The sequence below is a fragment of the Brassica napus genome, chromosome C9, assembly GCF_020379485.1.
Source record: "Brassica napus cultivar Da-Ae chromosome C9, Da-Ae, whole genome shotgun sequence".
Lineage (NCBI taxonomy): Eukaryota > Viridiplantae > Streptophyta > Magnoliopsida > Brassicales > Brassicaceae > Brassica > Brassica napus.
In genome coordinates, this window is record NC_063452.1 from 16,989,228 (window position 1) to 17,003,764 (window position 14,537).

General features: G+C 25.3%; 1 protein-coding gene across 1 annotated transcript; it reads right to left on the reverse strand.

The window, feature by feature from the left end:
- Positions 1-1,884: 1,884 nt before the first annotated feature.
- BNACNNG37810D lies at positions 1,885-3,134 on the reverse strand. The gene has a single exon (XM_013796089.3). The coding sequence runs from the start codon at positions 2,723-2,725 to the stop codon at positions 2,099-2,101; it is 627 nt and encodes a 208-aa protein (XP_013651543.1). The 5' UTR covers positions 2,726-3,134; the 3' UTR covers positions 1,885-2,098.
- Between the last annotated feature and the right edge of the window lie 11,403 nt (positions 3,135-14,537).

A 14,537-nucleotide genomic window follows, 5' to 3' on the forward strand; every position in this document is an offset into this window, starting at 1 on the left:
TGTGTAACACAACGCATGTATCAGTGGAGTCAAGGTTAGAGATCTCAAAGGCTAAAGACGATCCAGAGATAAATGCACCGAGTGTTGAGCAGAAGGTCGACATCCTTACTAGAGCCCACCTATGCAAGATGGCACACGTGACCAAAGCTCTTGTCGCAGTGAGCTTCAACCACAAGACTCATCGCAACTTAAGTGAAGAGGTCAGGAGAAGGCTCTACAAGAACTGGGCCAATTCTAAGAAGAGGCGGTACGAAAGTGAGGAGAGCATCCAGTCTAACCTTGAGAAAAATGTAAATCCAGTGGGTGGATTCGTACACCATGGAGTGGTGAAGGAGGATTACTTGAGGATTAAGTTTAAGCAAATGAGGAGCTTAATCGGAATTCAAGAAATTGATCTCCCTAATTCAAGTTGAAATTAATGGGGGTGAATGTTGGATAATTCCAAGCTTGTGGAAACTTAACATATTATTAGATGTTTAATATGTTAAGATAAACACAATAAGGAAACCCAGAAATAGGAAAAATAAGTTTCTATTTAGGTTAAGTTTGTGTTTTCCATATCCCACATGTTAAAGGGAATTGTCTTTCATATAATAGAGATCTAATGGAGAGGTGTTCCATAAGATGAAAATAAGATCTAAGAGAAACATATTGAGAGCTTTAGTTTTGAGTAGTTTCTAAAGCTAATAAGAAAAGTTGTTCTTATAAACTCTTGTGTTTCTAGAGATTTGAATTTGAACCGGGCAAAGAAACGAGCAGAAGAGGCGACTTTGTTTTACCTCAAAACTCCTTGAGAGGACCGCAACCTCTATAAAACTTCCATTGAATTTTACACTTTAAATTTTGAATGAGACATAAATAAAGAAAATCACATTTTAAATTTTGAATGTGATATCTAAATCCATTTTTAACTTTGAAAATTTTTATTTAACATTTATAACTTTCAAACTAACAACTTTAAATATTAAATATCGAATTAATATTTTTCTTATAATTCTAACTTATCTTATGTCTATCCACTAAAATAAATTGATAAAAACTACCAAAAATCTCCTTAATGAACAATATTTTTTATGTTTAATTTAGAAGTCTAAGGACATCATTAACCCTGGTCTCTTAACTGAGGTTCTTAACTCATGATTTGACATTTTTTTTTGTTTTTTTTTTATACTTTTTGGCTAAAAGACGGTTCTTATATCTCTTATCTAAGAGACGGTTTTTAACTTTTTTTAGATTTTATCTAAGAAAAGCTAAGAACCGTTTTTTAGCCAAAGCTAAGAACCCCAGTTAAGAGACCGGGGTTAATGATGGTCTAAGGTTCAATAATTAGTGTGATTTCTAAATCTACTTCAAGATCACAAACAATTTAACTACAACCCACGCTAGTGGCCTAATCAATACTATATTCTCGTGTGTTCGGTGCTCCTAACCATATATAATTACTACTTGAGTTTAAACAAAATAATGAATTTGCAAATTCTTCCGATAATTGTAAATTTTTGCGCTGTAGTAGCTCCTGGCACTATTTAAGGAAAAAAAATGTAGATCATACAAACTCTCGGGAAACTCAAAACAAAACTTGAGAAAAATCACAAAAGTCAAAGTAAAATTGTAGATTACCTCACCGATGAAACTACCTAGCAGTAGATAACACAGCAGCCAAGAACACACCAAATCGTAATTCCGGTAGATATGCATGAGTATTATAATTCCGTAATTACAAAACTATTCAAAGCCCTATCTAATGATGCATTTGACGTAAAACGTTTTTCTGAATGAATTGATTATTTTTAAAAAAACTATCATCATCAGTTTCTTGAGTTATTACAGTATTTTGATATAGATGTTCAAGTTATGTTTCCAGTAGGCAGCAGACAATATGTAACCAAGAACAATGTCCAATTGTATATTTACACCTATAAACATTTGAGTTCTAAAGAAGAGAAAAAGATGCACAATTTTCTGGTAATTCAGCCGTCTCAAAATTAACAACTATGAAAGAAAAAGACAAGAAACAAAACGTAACAAAGGAGATAAATTTAAGAACGTTTTTGCTCGGTCACGCGGTATTTTCACGAGCAGCCAAAAAACGAAAATTCTACTTGCTAGGAGAATGATTAAGAACAGTTCTTGGATTAAACGATGCTCTGTTTTCAATACTCAATTTCCTAGCGAAATCTTTCTTCTTCATCGCGTATGAGGAAGATCCGCTCTGTTCCCTGATCGTTGGAACCAAGTACCAAGCAATACAAGTGCACATAATCGCAACAGATCTTCCAAAGAAAACCAATAAAACAAGAACCAATATCACAGTCACGGGCAAGAACCGGTTCGGTCTCGTGATCTTCTTCAGATTCTCGTTCAAAACGCAGTTCTGTTTCTCCTCTGTTTCAAGTTCTGTTTTCTTCGTTTCCTCTGTTTTTGATTCGTTGACCACTGTTTTGACTTTAGCAGCAGCAGGAGCAACATCTTTGGTCTTCTTTTGTTTATGAAGGTAAGATGATCTGATCACGACGGGGACACACTCGCCGGAGCTTGTGAACACGAATCGGACAAGAGGCGGGCCTCCAGAATCTAGCTTCTTGGAGTAGATGCTCTGCCTCTTCTCGTCGAGTTCTGAGAGAAGCTTAGAGAATTTGTCAAGTCCACGATTTGAATAAGGGTTCTTGCTCGCTTTTCTTGATTTTCTTGGCAAAGAACATGAAGATCTAAATGGGCTGATCATTTCTTTTTTAGTTGATGATCCTTTGGTTTCTCTTATCTTGTGCTGTTCTTGCGAGATTAGGAGAGTTTCAATGGGTTTTTGTTTGCTTTATTTTTGGTTAGGAAGGATTTGATTCAGACAAGAGAGACGACCTTGGTATTAATATACAAGATTTGTAATAAAAGAAATTATAAGTCTTGACGCGACAAGAATATTTGTTTAATGATAGGAAAGAAAATCGTTTCTAAAATATTTCAAAATTGGATTAAAGGATTTGACACGATCTGATGAAATGAAGCGTTATAACCGGGTTATAATTGGTCAAACCTCTCGGTCTCAGAATTTTTATATTCTTATAAAAGATTTTTGATGAATTAAAGAAGTTTCTAGGAACAAAAGGTTACATCATCGCATATGTGTATTAAGTTGGTCAATTGGTCTTATTGACTGACTTTCTTGCGGCATAAGGTAATAAAAAAAGTCGTTTTCTTTCACAAATTTCCAAACGGGGGGGGGGGGGAGTTACCGGAAAATAAATTTGTATAGAATTTGCGAATTTTGAAAGTTGGTAGATTTAAAAAAGTTAAGTGGATTCTAAAAATTTATATACATTGACTTATAAAATTTGATCACAACTTTTTTAGATTGATATAGATTTTCATGAATTTGCATTACCTCTTTTCTATCATTTTTTTGTAAAATAAATATAGAATATATTTATTTTCTAAATCATATAGCATGATTATTTATTTTTTGCTTTCAAATTAAAAAGAAAATAATACTGATACATACAAAATTGAACAATTTTCTTAAATAGTCATTTTAAAAGATTTTGTCACAAAAAAAGCATTAAAAAAAGAAAATGACAAAAAGAAGTTTTATTAAAAATGTAAAAGACTATTTTACCCATTACGGTATATAGATGTATAAGTAATAAAAAAATGAAAAAGTTGTTTTATATATATTTTTTCAAATTCAAACATTTTAATAATATTTCTATTTTTACTATTTAAAAAAAATTTATTTTTTCAAATTTTATTTTTGAAATTCGAATTTTTTTTGAAACTATTTTCTTAAAAAATATTTTAAAATTATTAAGATTTGTAAATCTAATAATTATTATTTATATTAAAATATAATAATTTAAAAAATAATTATTTATTCAAAAATGTAAAAGTATATAAATGTAATGAATTATAGTTTTGAACATATAATTTGGATTTAAGGTGCAATAGATATTTGGTAAGAATGATTATTTTGTTTTTTAGTATTTTTATCACAAGGATTTTGAAAATCACATGGATACATATGATATTTTGAAAGTTGAGTCTTATGAGTAAAAATGAATAGAATTCATCTCCCAATAACATTAGATTTAGTTAGAATTAGAGAATCAATAATAACTAAACTTTTTGAATAACAAGAGATTTGAATGGATTTCGAAAATTCTTAAACCAATAATAATGGATTCTACTAAGATTTTTGAAATCCAAGAACCAATAACAATAGATTCTTAAAATTTACAAACTCTACACAAATTCATCTCCCAATAATCCCCCCTAAAATATTTTGGGATTCCTTGCCCCTCCTAACTATATTTTGGCTACAAAAAAGCAAAATCTAAGCCAAAATCTAGCGGGAAGCTGTTTACAAAGTATTTATAAAGGGATAGATATAACAATATTTTGGCAACTTATTTGATGTATGTATATATGTATTTCTTTTTGTTCAGTTTGATGTATATGCATTTGAAGGGAAGGTTTGTAACCTAGAATTCTATATACTCCATCCAATTTAAATATTTGAAAATGTTTTGAAATATATTTCAAAAATATAAACTGAGCTGACAAAAAAATATATAAACGGTTTACATTTTATATATTAATTTTATTATATATGATAAAAATATTTAGCAATTGATAATTTTCATATGTATACTATTAAAATAGAAATCATGACTTATTTTATGTGTGATTTTTTATTTGGACCATCCTTGGAAAAATTATTAATTTTTACATAACTTAATTTTAATATATTTTAATATCTTTATTTTTATTTCAAATACTAATAAATATTTTAAAGAAATGTCTAACAAAATCTTTCAAATATATTTTAGAATCTTTTTAAAATATATTTTCGAAATTAGTTAATTAAAATTTTAATTATCACAAAGTATAATTAGAAACTAAATTTTTGTTTAGTTTTGATTGTAAATTTTTTAATAATTATATAAAATATTTTTAATGATAATAACAATTTAAAAAAAATTGGTGTAATTTTCAAAATTAATTTTAAGAAATATTTTAAAGGATTTTTTAAAAAATAAATATTCATTTCTATTTCTAATTTAAAAATAAAATTTCTTATCTATTTAGCACAAAAATAATGATTTATTTTATAGGTGATTTTTTTTTAATTTAGACCACTTAGAAGTCTCACCTTTAAATGTTTTTACTATGTAAAACAACTAATTTACACATTCTTTCATAGATAAAACATTTGATCTTTATTTATATCGTATATATAAGATTTTACTCTACTATTATTAACGTCTGTGTATTCTCCTAAGTTAAGAAAAACAACTCAGTTTATTATTTAAACATTTATACTCGGTTTATTATTTAAACATTTATACTAAATTGGTTTAATTAATAAATATATATCAAATTCTCTATTATGTAGGTTCAACTTAATTTAGTTTCCACATATGTTTCAAATTTAGAATAAAACAAAAATTATTTAAATTAGTATTGTTACATAATAATGTTTTCAAAATAAATTTTGTTACAAAAATAAAAAAATATATTGATTTTATAATAATCTATACTATTAAAATTGAATTAATGACTTATTTCATGTGTGATTTTTTTATTTGGACCATCCTCGAAAAAATTATTAAATTTTATATAACTTAATTTAATATATTTTAATATCTTTATTTTTATTTCAAATACTAATGAATATCTTAAAGAAATGTCTAACAAAATCTTTCAAATATCTTTTAGAATCTTTTAAAAATATATTTTCGAAATTAGTTAATTAAAATTTTAGTTATCACAAAGTATAATTAGAAGCTAAATTTAAGTTTAGTTTTGATTGTAATTTTTTTTAATAATTATATAAAGGAGAAATTACATGTTTACCACTTTCATGCTACCACTTTTCATTTTTACCACCACTAAAGAGACATTTTCAAAAATACCTTCTTCATTAAGTAGCAAAATACTCTCAAGCCCTTCTTTTTATATATATAATAAATAAATATTTAAATAAATAAAAATCTAAAAAAATAAAAACTAATTTTTTAATTTTTTTTCGAATTATACTATTTCGAATTTCAAACCCTAAACCCAAAAACTCAACTCTAAACCCTAAACCATCAATCCTAAACCCTAATTTTTTTTTTGAAATACGAACCCTAAACCCTAAACCCTAAACTATCAATCCTAAACCTTTTTTTTTTGAAATACGAACCCTAATCCCTAAACATCAACTCTAAACCCTAAACCCCGAAACATCAATTCTAAACCCTAAACCCTAAACCTTCAACTATAAACCCTAAAACATCAACTCTAAACCCTAAACCCTAAAATTCAACTCTAAACCTAAACCCTAAAATTCAACTCTAAACCCTAAACCATCAACACTAAACCCCAAACTATCAACACTAAACCCTAAAAAGTAAACTCTAAACCCTGAAAAGTAAACTCTAAACCCTAAAAAATTAACCCAAAACCCTAAAACATCAACTCTAAACCCTAAACCCTAAAACCTAAAACCCTAGAGTTGATGTTTTAGGTTTTAGGGTTTACGTTTAGGGTTTAGAGTTGATGTTTAGGGTTTAGCTTTGAAGGTTTAGAGTTTTAAGGTTTAGGGTTTGAATTTCAGAAAATATAGGCTTTAGGGTTTACGTTTAGGGTTTAAAGTTGATTTTTAGGGTTTATATTTGAAGGTTTAGGGTTTAGGGTTTAGAGTTGATGTTTCAGGGTTTAGGGTTTAGAGTTGATGTTTCATGGTTTAGGGTTTAGAGTTGATGATTTAGGGTTTAAAGTTGATGTTTTAAGTTTAGATTTAGGGTTTAGAGTTTACATTTAGGGTTTAGAGTTGATGTTTTAGGGTTTAGATTTGAAGGTTTAGGGTTTAGAGTTGATGTTTTGTGGTTTAGGGTTTAGAGTTTAGAGTTGATGACTAAGGGTTTAGAGTTGATGTTTTAAGTCTATATTAACCATATGTTTCGTTTTTTGTCAAAGTTAATCAAAAGGTTATAAAAGTTTTTTTATCCTTCATTAAAGATGAAGGTAAAAGTGGTTAGTGTAAACTTGAAAAGTGGTACTTTGAAAATAGTATTTTTGATAATTTCCCTTATATAAAATACTTTTAATAATATTTTAATGATAATAACAATTTTAAAAAGTTGATTTAATTTTCAAAATTAAATTAAAGAAGTATTTTAAAGGATGTTTTTAAAAATAAATATTCATTTCTATTTCTAATTTAAAAATAAAAATTCTTATCTATTTAGCACAAAAATTATAATTTATTTCATATGTGATTTTTATTTATTTAGACCAGTTAGAAGTCTCACCTTTAAATGTTTTTACTTTGTAATACAAATAATTTACACATTAATACAAATAATTTACACATTCTTTCATAGATGAAACATTTGATCTTTATTCATATCGTATGTATAAAATTGTACTCTACTATTATTAATGTTTGTCTATTCTCCTAAGTTAAAAAAAACAACTCGGTTTATTATTTAAACATTTATACTAAATTGGTTTAATCAATAACTATATATCAAATTCTCTATTATGTAGGTTCAATTTAATTTAGTTTCCACATATGTTTCAAATTTAGAATAAAACAAAAATTATGTAAATCGGTATTGTTACATAATAATGTTTTCAAAATAAATTTTGTTACAAAAAAAAAATATAGATTTTATAATAATAATATTATACGCCACACAAATATTAAATTAGATAATATATAACACCAAATTATATTAATTTATTGATATATTGTATTGCACAATCTAAAATATTTTACTATTAAAGAAAATCCGCACTATTAAAGAAAACCTGCACTATGGTGCGGATCATGATCTAGTAAACCATGTTAAAAAAGCTCCAGCTGGAGTTTATGCCTTGAGTTGTAGCATTGCCTACCTAACCGCGATTTAAATGGATTTAATCATCCACAAGTACCCAGATGATGTATCATTGTCTTGGGATTAGTTTTCGATTAGATTTTTTTTGGAATTCCTACGATTATATAATAAAAAACAATAATGTTTTGCAAATTTATTGTTTGTTAAATTATTACTACTATTCACATGATATCAGTGGCTTAATTAATGTTCTTGATCATTTAATGGGCATGTGATAATAAAATACTTCATCCGTTTCTATATAAATGCCACTTTGAAATTTTTTCACACAGATTAAGAAAATGACGGAAATATATGTAAGTTGGTATTAATTATACCTCTCTGACCAATAATATTTGAGATTAATAAAATTATTTATAAAATCAATGCAGTTTTCAATTAATTTTCAGTTGAAAGTAAGTATAGTTTGCATTAGAATTGTAAAGTGACATTTTTTTTGTAACAAGAAAAAAATTAAAATGACACTTATTATGAAAGGGAGGGAATATTATTTTGTTCACTAAGTACCTGTTTTGTTTAATATCATACGCAGCCACTCCATGTTTAGTGATAACTACATTAGTTAACCTCATTTAATGAAAAACTAGATTTTGACATGCACTTTCAAAGCGCGAGATTTGTTTCTTTTTAAATAAAGATCTTATAAAATAAATATGGTCGGTTATAAATATGGTGTGAGATTGGTTATAAATATTTTGGTTATAAATATGATTAGTTATAAACATGGCAAGCAAATTAATTACGGGTCAAAAACTTTTTAAAATGATAGGTTATAAATATAGCAAGCGAATTAATTAAAAATAATCTAAATTAGGTAATGACACTCTCTTGTAAATAACTTCAAAAACTATGGGCAGAATCCTTGTAGGAATTCTGCTTTTATAGTATAGATGAATAAGGTTGATGCTGCTCCTATCTTGATATTAGTTGTTGCGGACTACATCCCATTTTTGTTTTTGAATATTAGGAGGTTCATAGCCAAATTCTGTAATTTTTCAAAGTCCAAAATTACAACATGTAATATTAGTTTCGTTTTTCCGGTTACTCGAACTATGGACCACTGAAACAATGACTATGATCTTTTATAGATGAGCCAAATAGATAATGACCACATTACCAGCGGCAGATCTAGGATGAATTTCTACCCGGGGCAAAACGAACAAAATACTAGTAATATATTTATAATTTCAAATTTTCATCCAGAGCATTATTAAAACTCTAAGCATAATTACACCCCAAAAAAAAAAAATCATGGAGGGCAGCTGCCCCTCCCACTCCCCACCTAGTTCCGCCACTGCACATTATATTTTTCTTTCTTTCTGTATGCAAGGTAATTTTAGTATTTGAGACTTTAATGATATATATATTTTATTTTTTAAAATATGAACTATATTTTAGTGTTTCACATATACTAAAAATATAATACATTTTGATTAGAAATACATTATTTTGTGAAAGTTAACAAAAAGTTGGCAAAAGTCAATATATAAATTTAATAAATATATATAATTTTGAATTTGTAATTTATTATAATAAAAGATGCATGAAGACGTAAAATGATATTTTTGATATATTTTCTCAAAATATTTATCTTTTGAAAATATAGTTGATATTAAATTTGCACAAGTAATTTTTTATTTTTAGAAAATATAGGGTAATTGAAGTTAGTAGAAATATAATAAATGTAAATTTTCTATCACCTAAAGTAGTGTATAAACAGTTACAATTTTTCCTTAACAATTTTTGGATAACTATATCTCGTAAGTGGTATATTGCTAAGGGTGGACATTTCGGTTATTTTCTCGGTTCGGTTTGGTTAGTTTGGTTTTATTATTTTTCCAACTGAAGTAAACCATAGCTAGTTTGGTTCGGTTTGTGTTCGGTTCGGTTTATATTCGGTTCAGTTTGTAATCAGTTCGGTTTATATTCGGTTCAGTTTGTAATCAGTTCAGTGACCGGTTTAATTAGGTTCTTTTTAGTTTAATTTTTAAGAGAAATTATGTTTTAAAACATAAATTATGTGGAAAGAGGTGCTGTGGAGAAGAAATTTTATTTTTAATAAAATTTGCTTTAGGTTTTATGTTTTAGGTTTAGATTTAACATCCACGTTTACATATATAAGAATATAAGAATACATTTTTTTCTATTTTTTTAAATCAAATATTTTTAAATCAAATATTTTGATGATTACATATTAGGTTATAAGAATATTTTTTTAAATCAAATATTTAAATTACAAAAATGTAAGTTTTTCTTAAGTATCAAATGCTTAGTAATTATATGGTTATTAGTATTATCAAATTACATTGTAATCGCGATTAATATGAATGGTAAGACCAATTGACAAGATATGATTCTAATAGTATAGAAACGACTCAATGGCACCAAATGCATGAGATGAAGTTGGATATGATAAGTATTCCAAGACTTACGATTTCAAAAACACTAGAGCTGGACCGGGCGGGTGTATTTTTTTTTACGTAATGTAACTAACTATTTTTTACACCATTATATAATCTATAAAAATTATAATAAAATGGTGACAAAAATACATCGCATAATACATATATTGCTGTTACATAATTCCACTAATAGTAAAAGTAAAATGATTTATATAACAGTAAATGTAAATATCACGCGAATATTTGTTTTTGTTTAACCGATATCATTTTTATTTACCCGATATCGAGTTGGCTAATGGTAAATGAAATGCTAGTAGCCTTTTATTGGTCGGGTTTGATACGTGTTGGAAAGAATTATTTTTAACATTTGGGTTCCCAGTAAAAAAGAGAAACCACTTTCATTTTTTAGAAATATACTTTTGTTTTCTATAAATAATATAATATATTTATTTATTTTTTCAAGTATTATGTATTTTTTATTATGACATTACGCATAATAATTAAAATATATATTTTTACTTTATTTTTAGTTTATGTGTGTTTTGTCCATAAACTAAAATATATATGCGAAAATAATATTTGAGATGTTTTGATAGGTTTTTGCTCATAAATGATAACTATATTTAAATTTCCAACCCGTTATATAAGTAGTCTTAATTTTTAATTTCTCAAACCGATATATAAATATTCGTCATGCATTTTTAGTAAAATATTTATATTATACTTATTAAAATGAGTAATTTGTTAGAATGAGTAATTGCATTTATTGTATTTATATTATTATCAAATTAATTTTATTTTAACTTATTGACTTTAACATTTTATTATATGTAGGATTTTTATTTTGTATGAGCTGATTTTTTTTTTAGAACATTGTTATCTTGTCTAAATGCTTTTATTTACATACAAAACTTGAAGAATATTCTTTTGAAACTTTTTCTATTAGAATTTTCTAATAAGAAAAATCTTAGGTGTTTTTATTTTTTTAATACTAATACTTAAATGTACATGTTATTACCAAATCTAATATTTCATATCCTTACTAAAGAAAAATAATTTAAGGTAAAATTCAATTGAACGTATGTAATATCATACATAATTTAAAAATGATTTTCTAATAGCATTTTAGTTATATATATCTAAAACAATATCGTCAATTAAAATGGATCTTTTTAACTATGTTCTCAATATTAAGTTTTTATTCCCAAATAAGGCATATCCTTTAAATTTTTTAAATATTGTTAATTGATTTCATTAACAATAAAATTTTGGAAAATGTAATAAACATTATTTAATAAAGGATAATACCCACGAATTTATGGAAAGAGGTTTTCTACTTTACATATTTAAGGTTTATAGTATTAATGTGCATTAAGTGTAATATTTATCATGAATTTGTTGTGAAATAGATTTAAGAAAAAAAATTAATTTAGATTTAAGTTTATTAATTATTTCAATGACATCGTACCCCGTATATATTAATTGAGAAGCATTTGAAAAATTAGAACCTTAATTTTGTATTAATTAAAAAAAAACCCAAATCCTAGGTGGCACTCTAAATGCTTTCTAAATTCCATTTCAAAGAATTCTAGAGCATCTAATATAAAATATAGTTTAATCTAATGGTGTCACATTATTCCATAATTATATAACACTAGAGAACATTATATTAACCTAAAATATATGAAGTGTGTATTCTTTCCTTAAATAAAAGCTACGAAATTACCTAATATGATTTACATATATAAGACAATTAATGATTATGAATAATAAAGATTTGATAATAATTTTGCATCCTTCTTCATTTTTGTTTAAATTTATATTATTAAAAAAATTAAACAATCACATTAGCCATATAATAAAAAAATTAGATTTTTTCTTATATGTTATATTTTGAATTTTTAAAAATGACTTTAAATTACAAAAATGAAAAAACCTTATATGTTATATATATTTTTTAAAATGACTTTAAAATACACAAATGATGACACCTTATATGTTATATTTTTCTTATATGTTAGAATTTTCTTATATGTTATATTTTGAATTTTTTTAAAACGACTTTAAATTACAAAAATGTAAGTTTTCCTTAAGTATCAAATGCTTAGTAATTATATGGTTATTAGTATTATCAAATTACATTGTAATCGCGATTAATATGAATGGTAAGACCAATTGACAAGATATGATTCTAATAGTATAGAAACGACTCAATGGCACCAAATGCATGAGATGAAGTTGGATATGATAAGTATTCCAAGACTTACGATTTCAAAAACACTAGAGCTGGACCGGGCGGGTGTATTTTTTTTTACGTAATGTAACTAACTATTTTTTACACCATTATATAATCTATAAAAATTATAATAAAATGGTGACAAAAATACATCGCATAATACATATATTGCTGTTACATAATTCCACTAATAGTAAAAGTAAAATGATTTATATAACAGTAAATGTAAATATCACGCGAATATTTGTTTTTGTTTAACCGATATCATTTTTATTTACCCGATATCGAGTTGGCTAATGGTAAAGGAAATGCTAGTAGCCTTTTATTGGTCGGGTTTGATACGCGTTGGAAAGAATTATTTTTAACATTTGGGTTCCCAGTAAAAAAGAGAAACCACTTTCATTTTTTAGAAATATACTTTTGTTTTCTATAAATAATATAATATATTTCTTTATTTTTTCAAGTATTATGTATTTTTTATTATGACATTACGCATAATAATTAAAATATATATTTTACTTTATTTTTACTTTATGTGTGTTTTGTCCATAAACTAAAATATATATGCGAAAATAATATTTGAGATGTTTTGATAGGTTTTTGCTCATAAATGATAACTATATTTAAATTTCCAACCCGTTATATAAGTAGTCTTAATTTTTAATTTCTCAAACCGATATAAAAATATTCGTCATGCATTTTTAGTAAAATATTTATATTATACTTATTAAAATGAGTAATTTGTTAGAATGAGTAATTGCATTTATTGTATTTATATTATTATCAAATTAATTTTATTTTAACTTATTGACTTTAACATTTTATTATATGTAGGATTTTTATTTTGTATGAGCTGATTTTTTTTTTTAGAACATTGTTATCTTGTCTAAATGCTTTTATTTACATACAAAACTTGAAGAATATTCTTTTGAAACTTTTTCTATTAGAATTTTCTAATAAGAAAAATCTTAGGTGTTTTTATTTTTTTAATACTAATACTTAAATGTACATGTTATTACCAAATCTAATATTTCATATCCTTACTAAAGAAAAATAATTTAAGGTAAAATTCAATTGAACGTATGTAATATCATACATAATTTAAAAATAATTTTCTAATAGCATTTTAGTTATATATATCTAAAACAATATCGTCAATTAAAATGGATCTTTTTAACTATGTTCTCAATATTAAGTTTTTATTCCCAAATAAGGCATATCCTTTAAATTTTTTAAATATTGTTAATTGATTTCATTAACAATAAAATTTTGGAAAATGTAATAAACATTATTTAATAAAGGATAATACCCACGAATTTATGGAAAGAGGTTTTCTACTTTACATATTTAAGGTTTATAGTATTAATGTGCATTAAGTGTAATATTTATCATGAATTTGTTGTGAAATAGATTTAAGAAAAAAAATTAATTTAGATTTAAGTTTATTAATTATTTCAATGACATCGTATCCCCTATATATTAATTGAGAAGCATTTGAAAAATTAGAACCTTAATTTTGTATTAATTAAAAAAAAACCCCAAATCCTAGGTGGCACTCTAAATGCCTTCTAAATTCCATTTCAAAGAATTCTAGAGCATCTAATATAAAATATAGTTTAATCTAATGGTGTCACATTATTCCATAATTATATAACACTAGAGAACATTATATTAACCTAAAATATATGAAGTGTGTATTCTTTCCTTAAATAAAAGCTACGAAATTACCTAATATGATTTACATATATAAGGCAATTAATGATTATGAATAATAAAGATTTGAAAATAATTTTGCATCCTTCTTCATTTTTGTTTAAATTTATATTATTAAAAAAAATTAAACAATCACATTAGCCATATAATAAAAAAATTAGATTTTTTCTTATATGTTATATTTTGAATTTTTAAAAATGACTTTAAATTACAAAAATGAAAAAACCTTATATGTTATATATATTTTTTAAAATGACTTTAAAATACACAAATGATGACACCTTATATGTTATATTTTTCTTATAT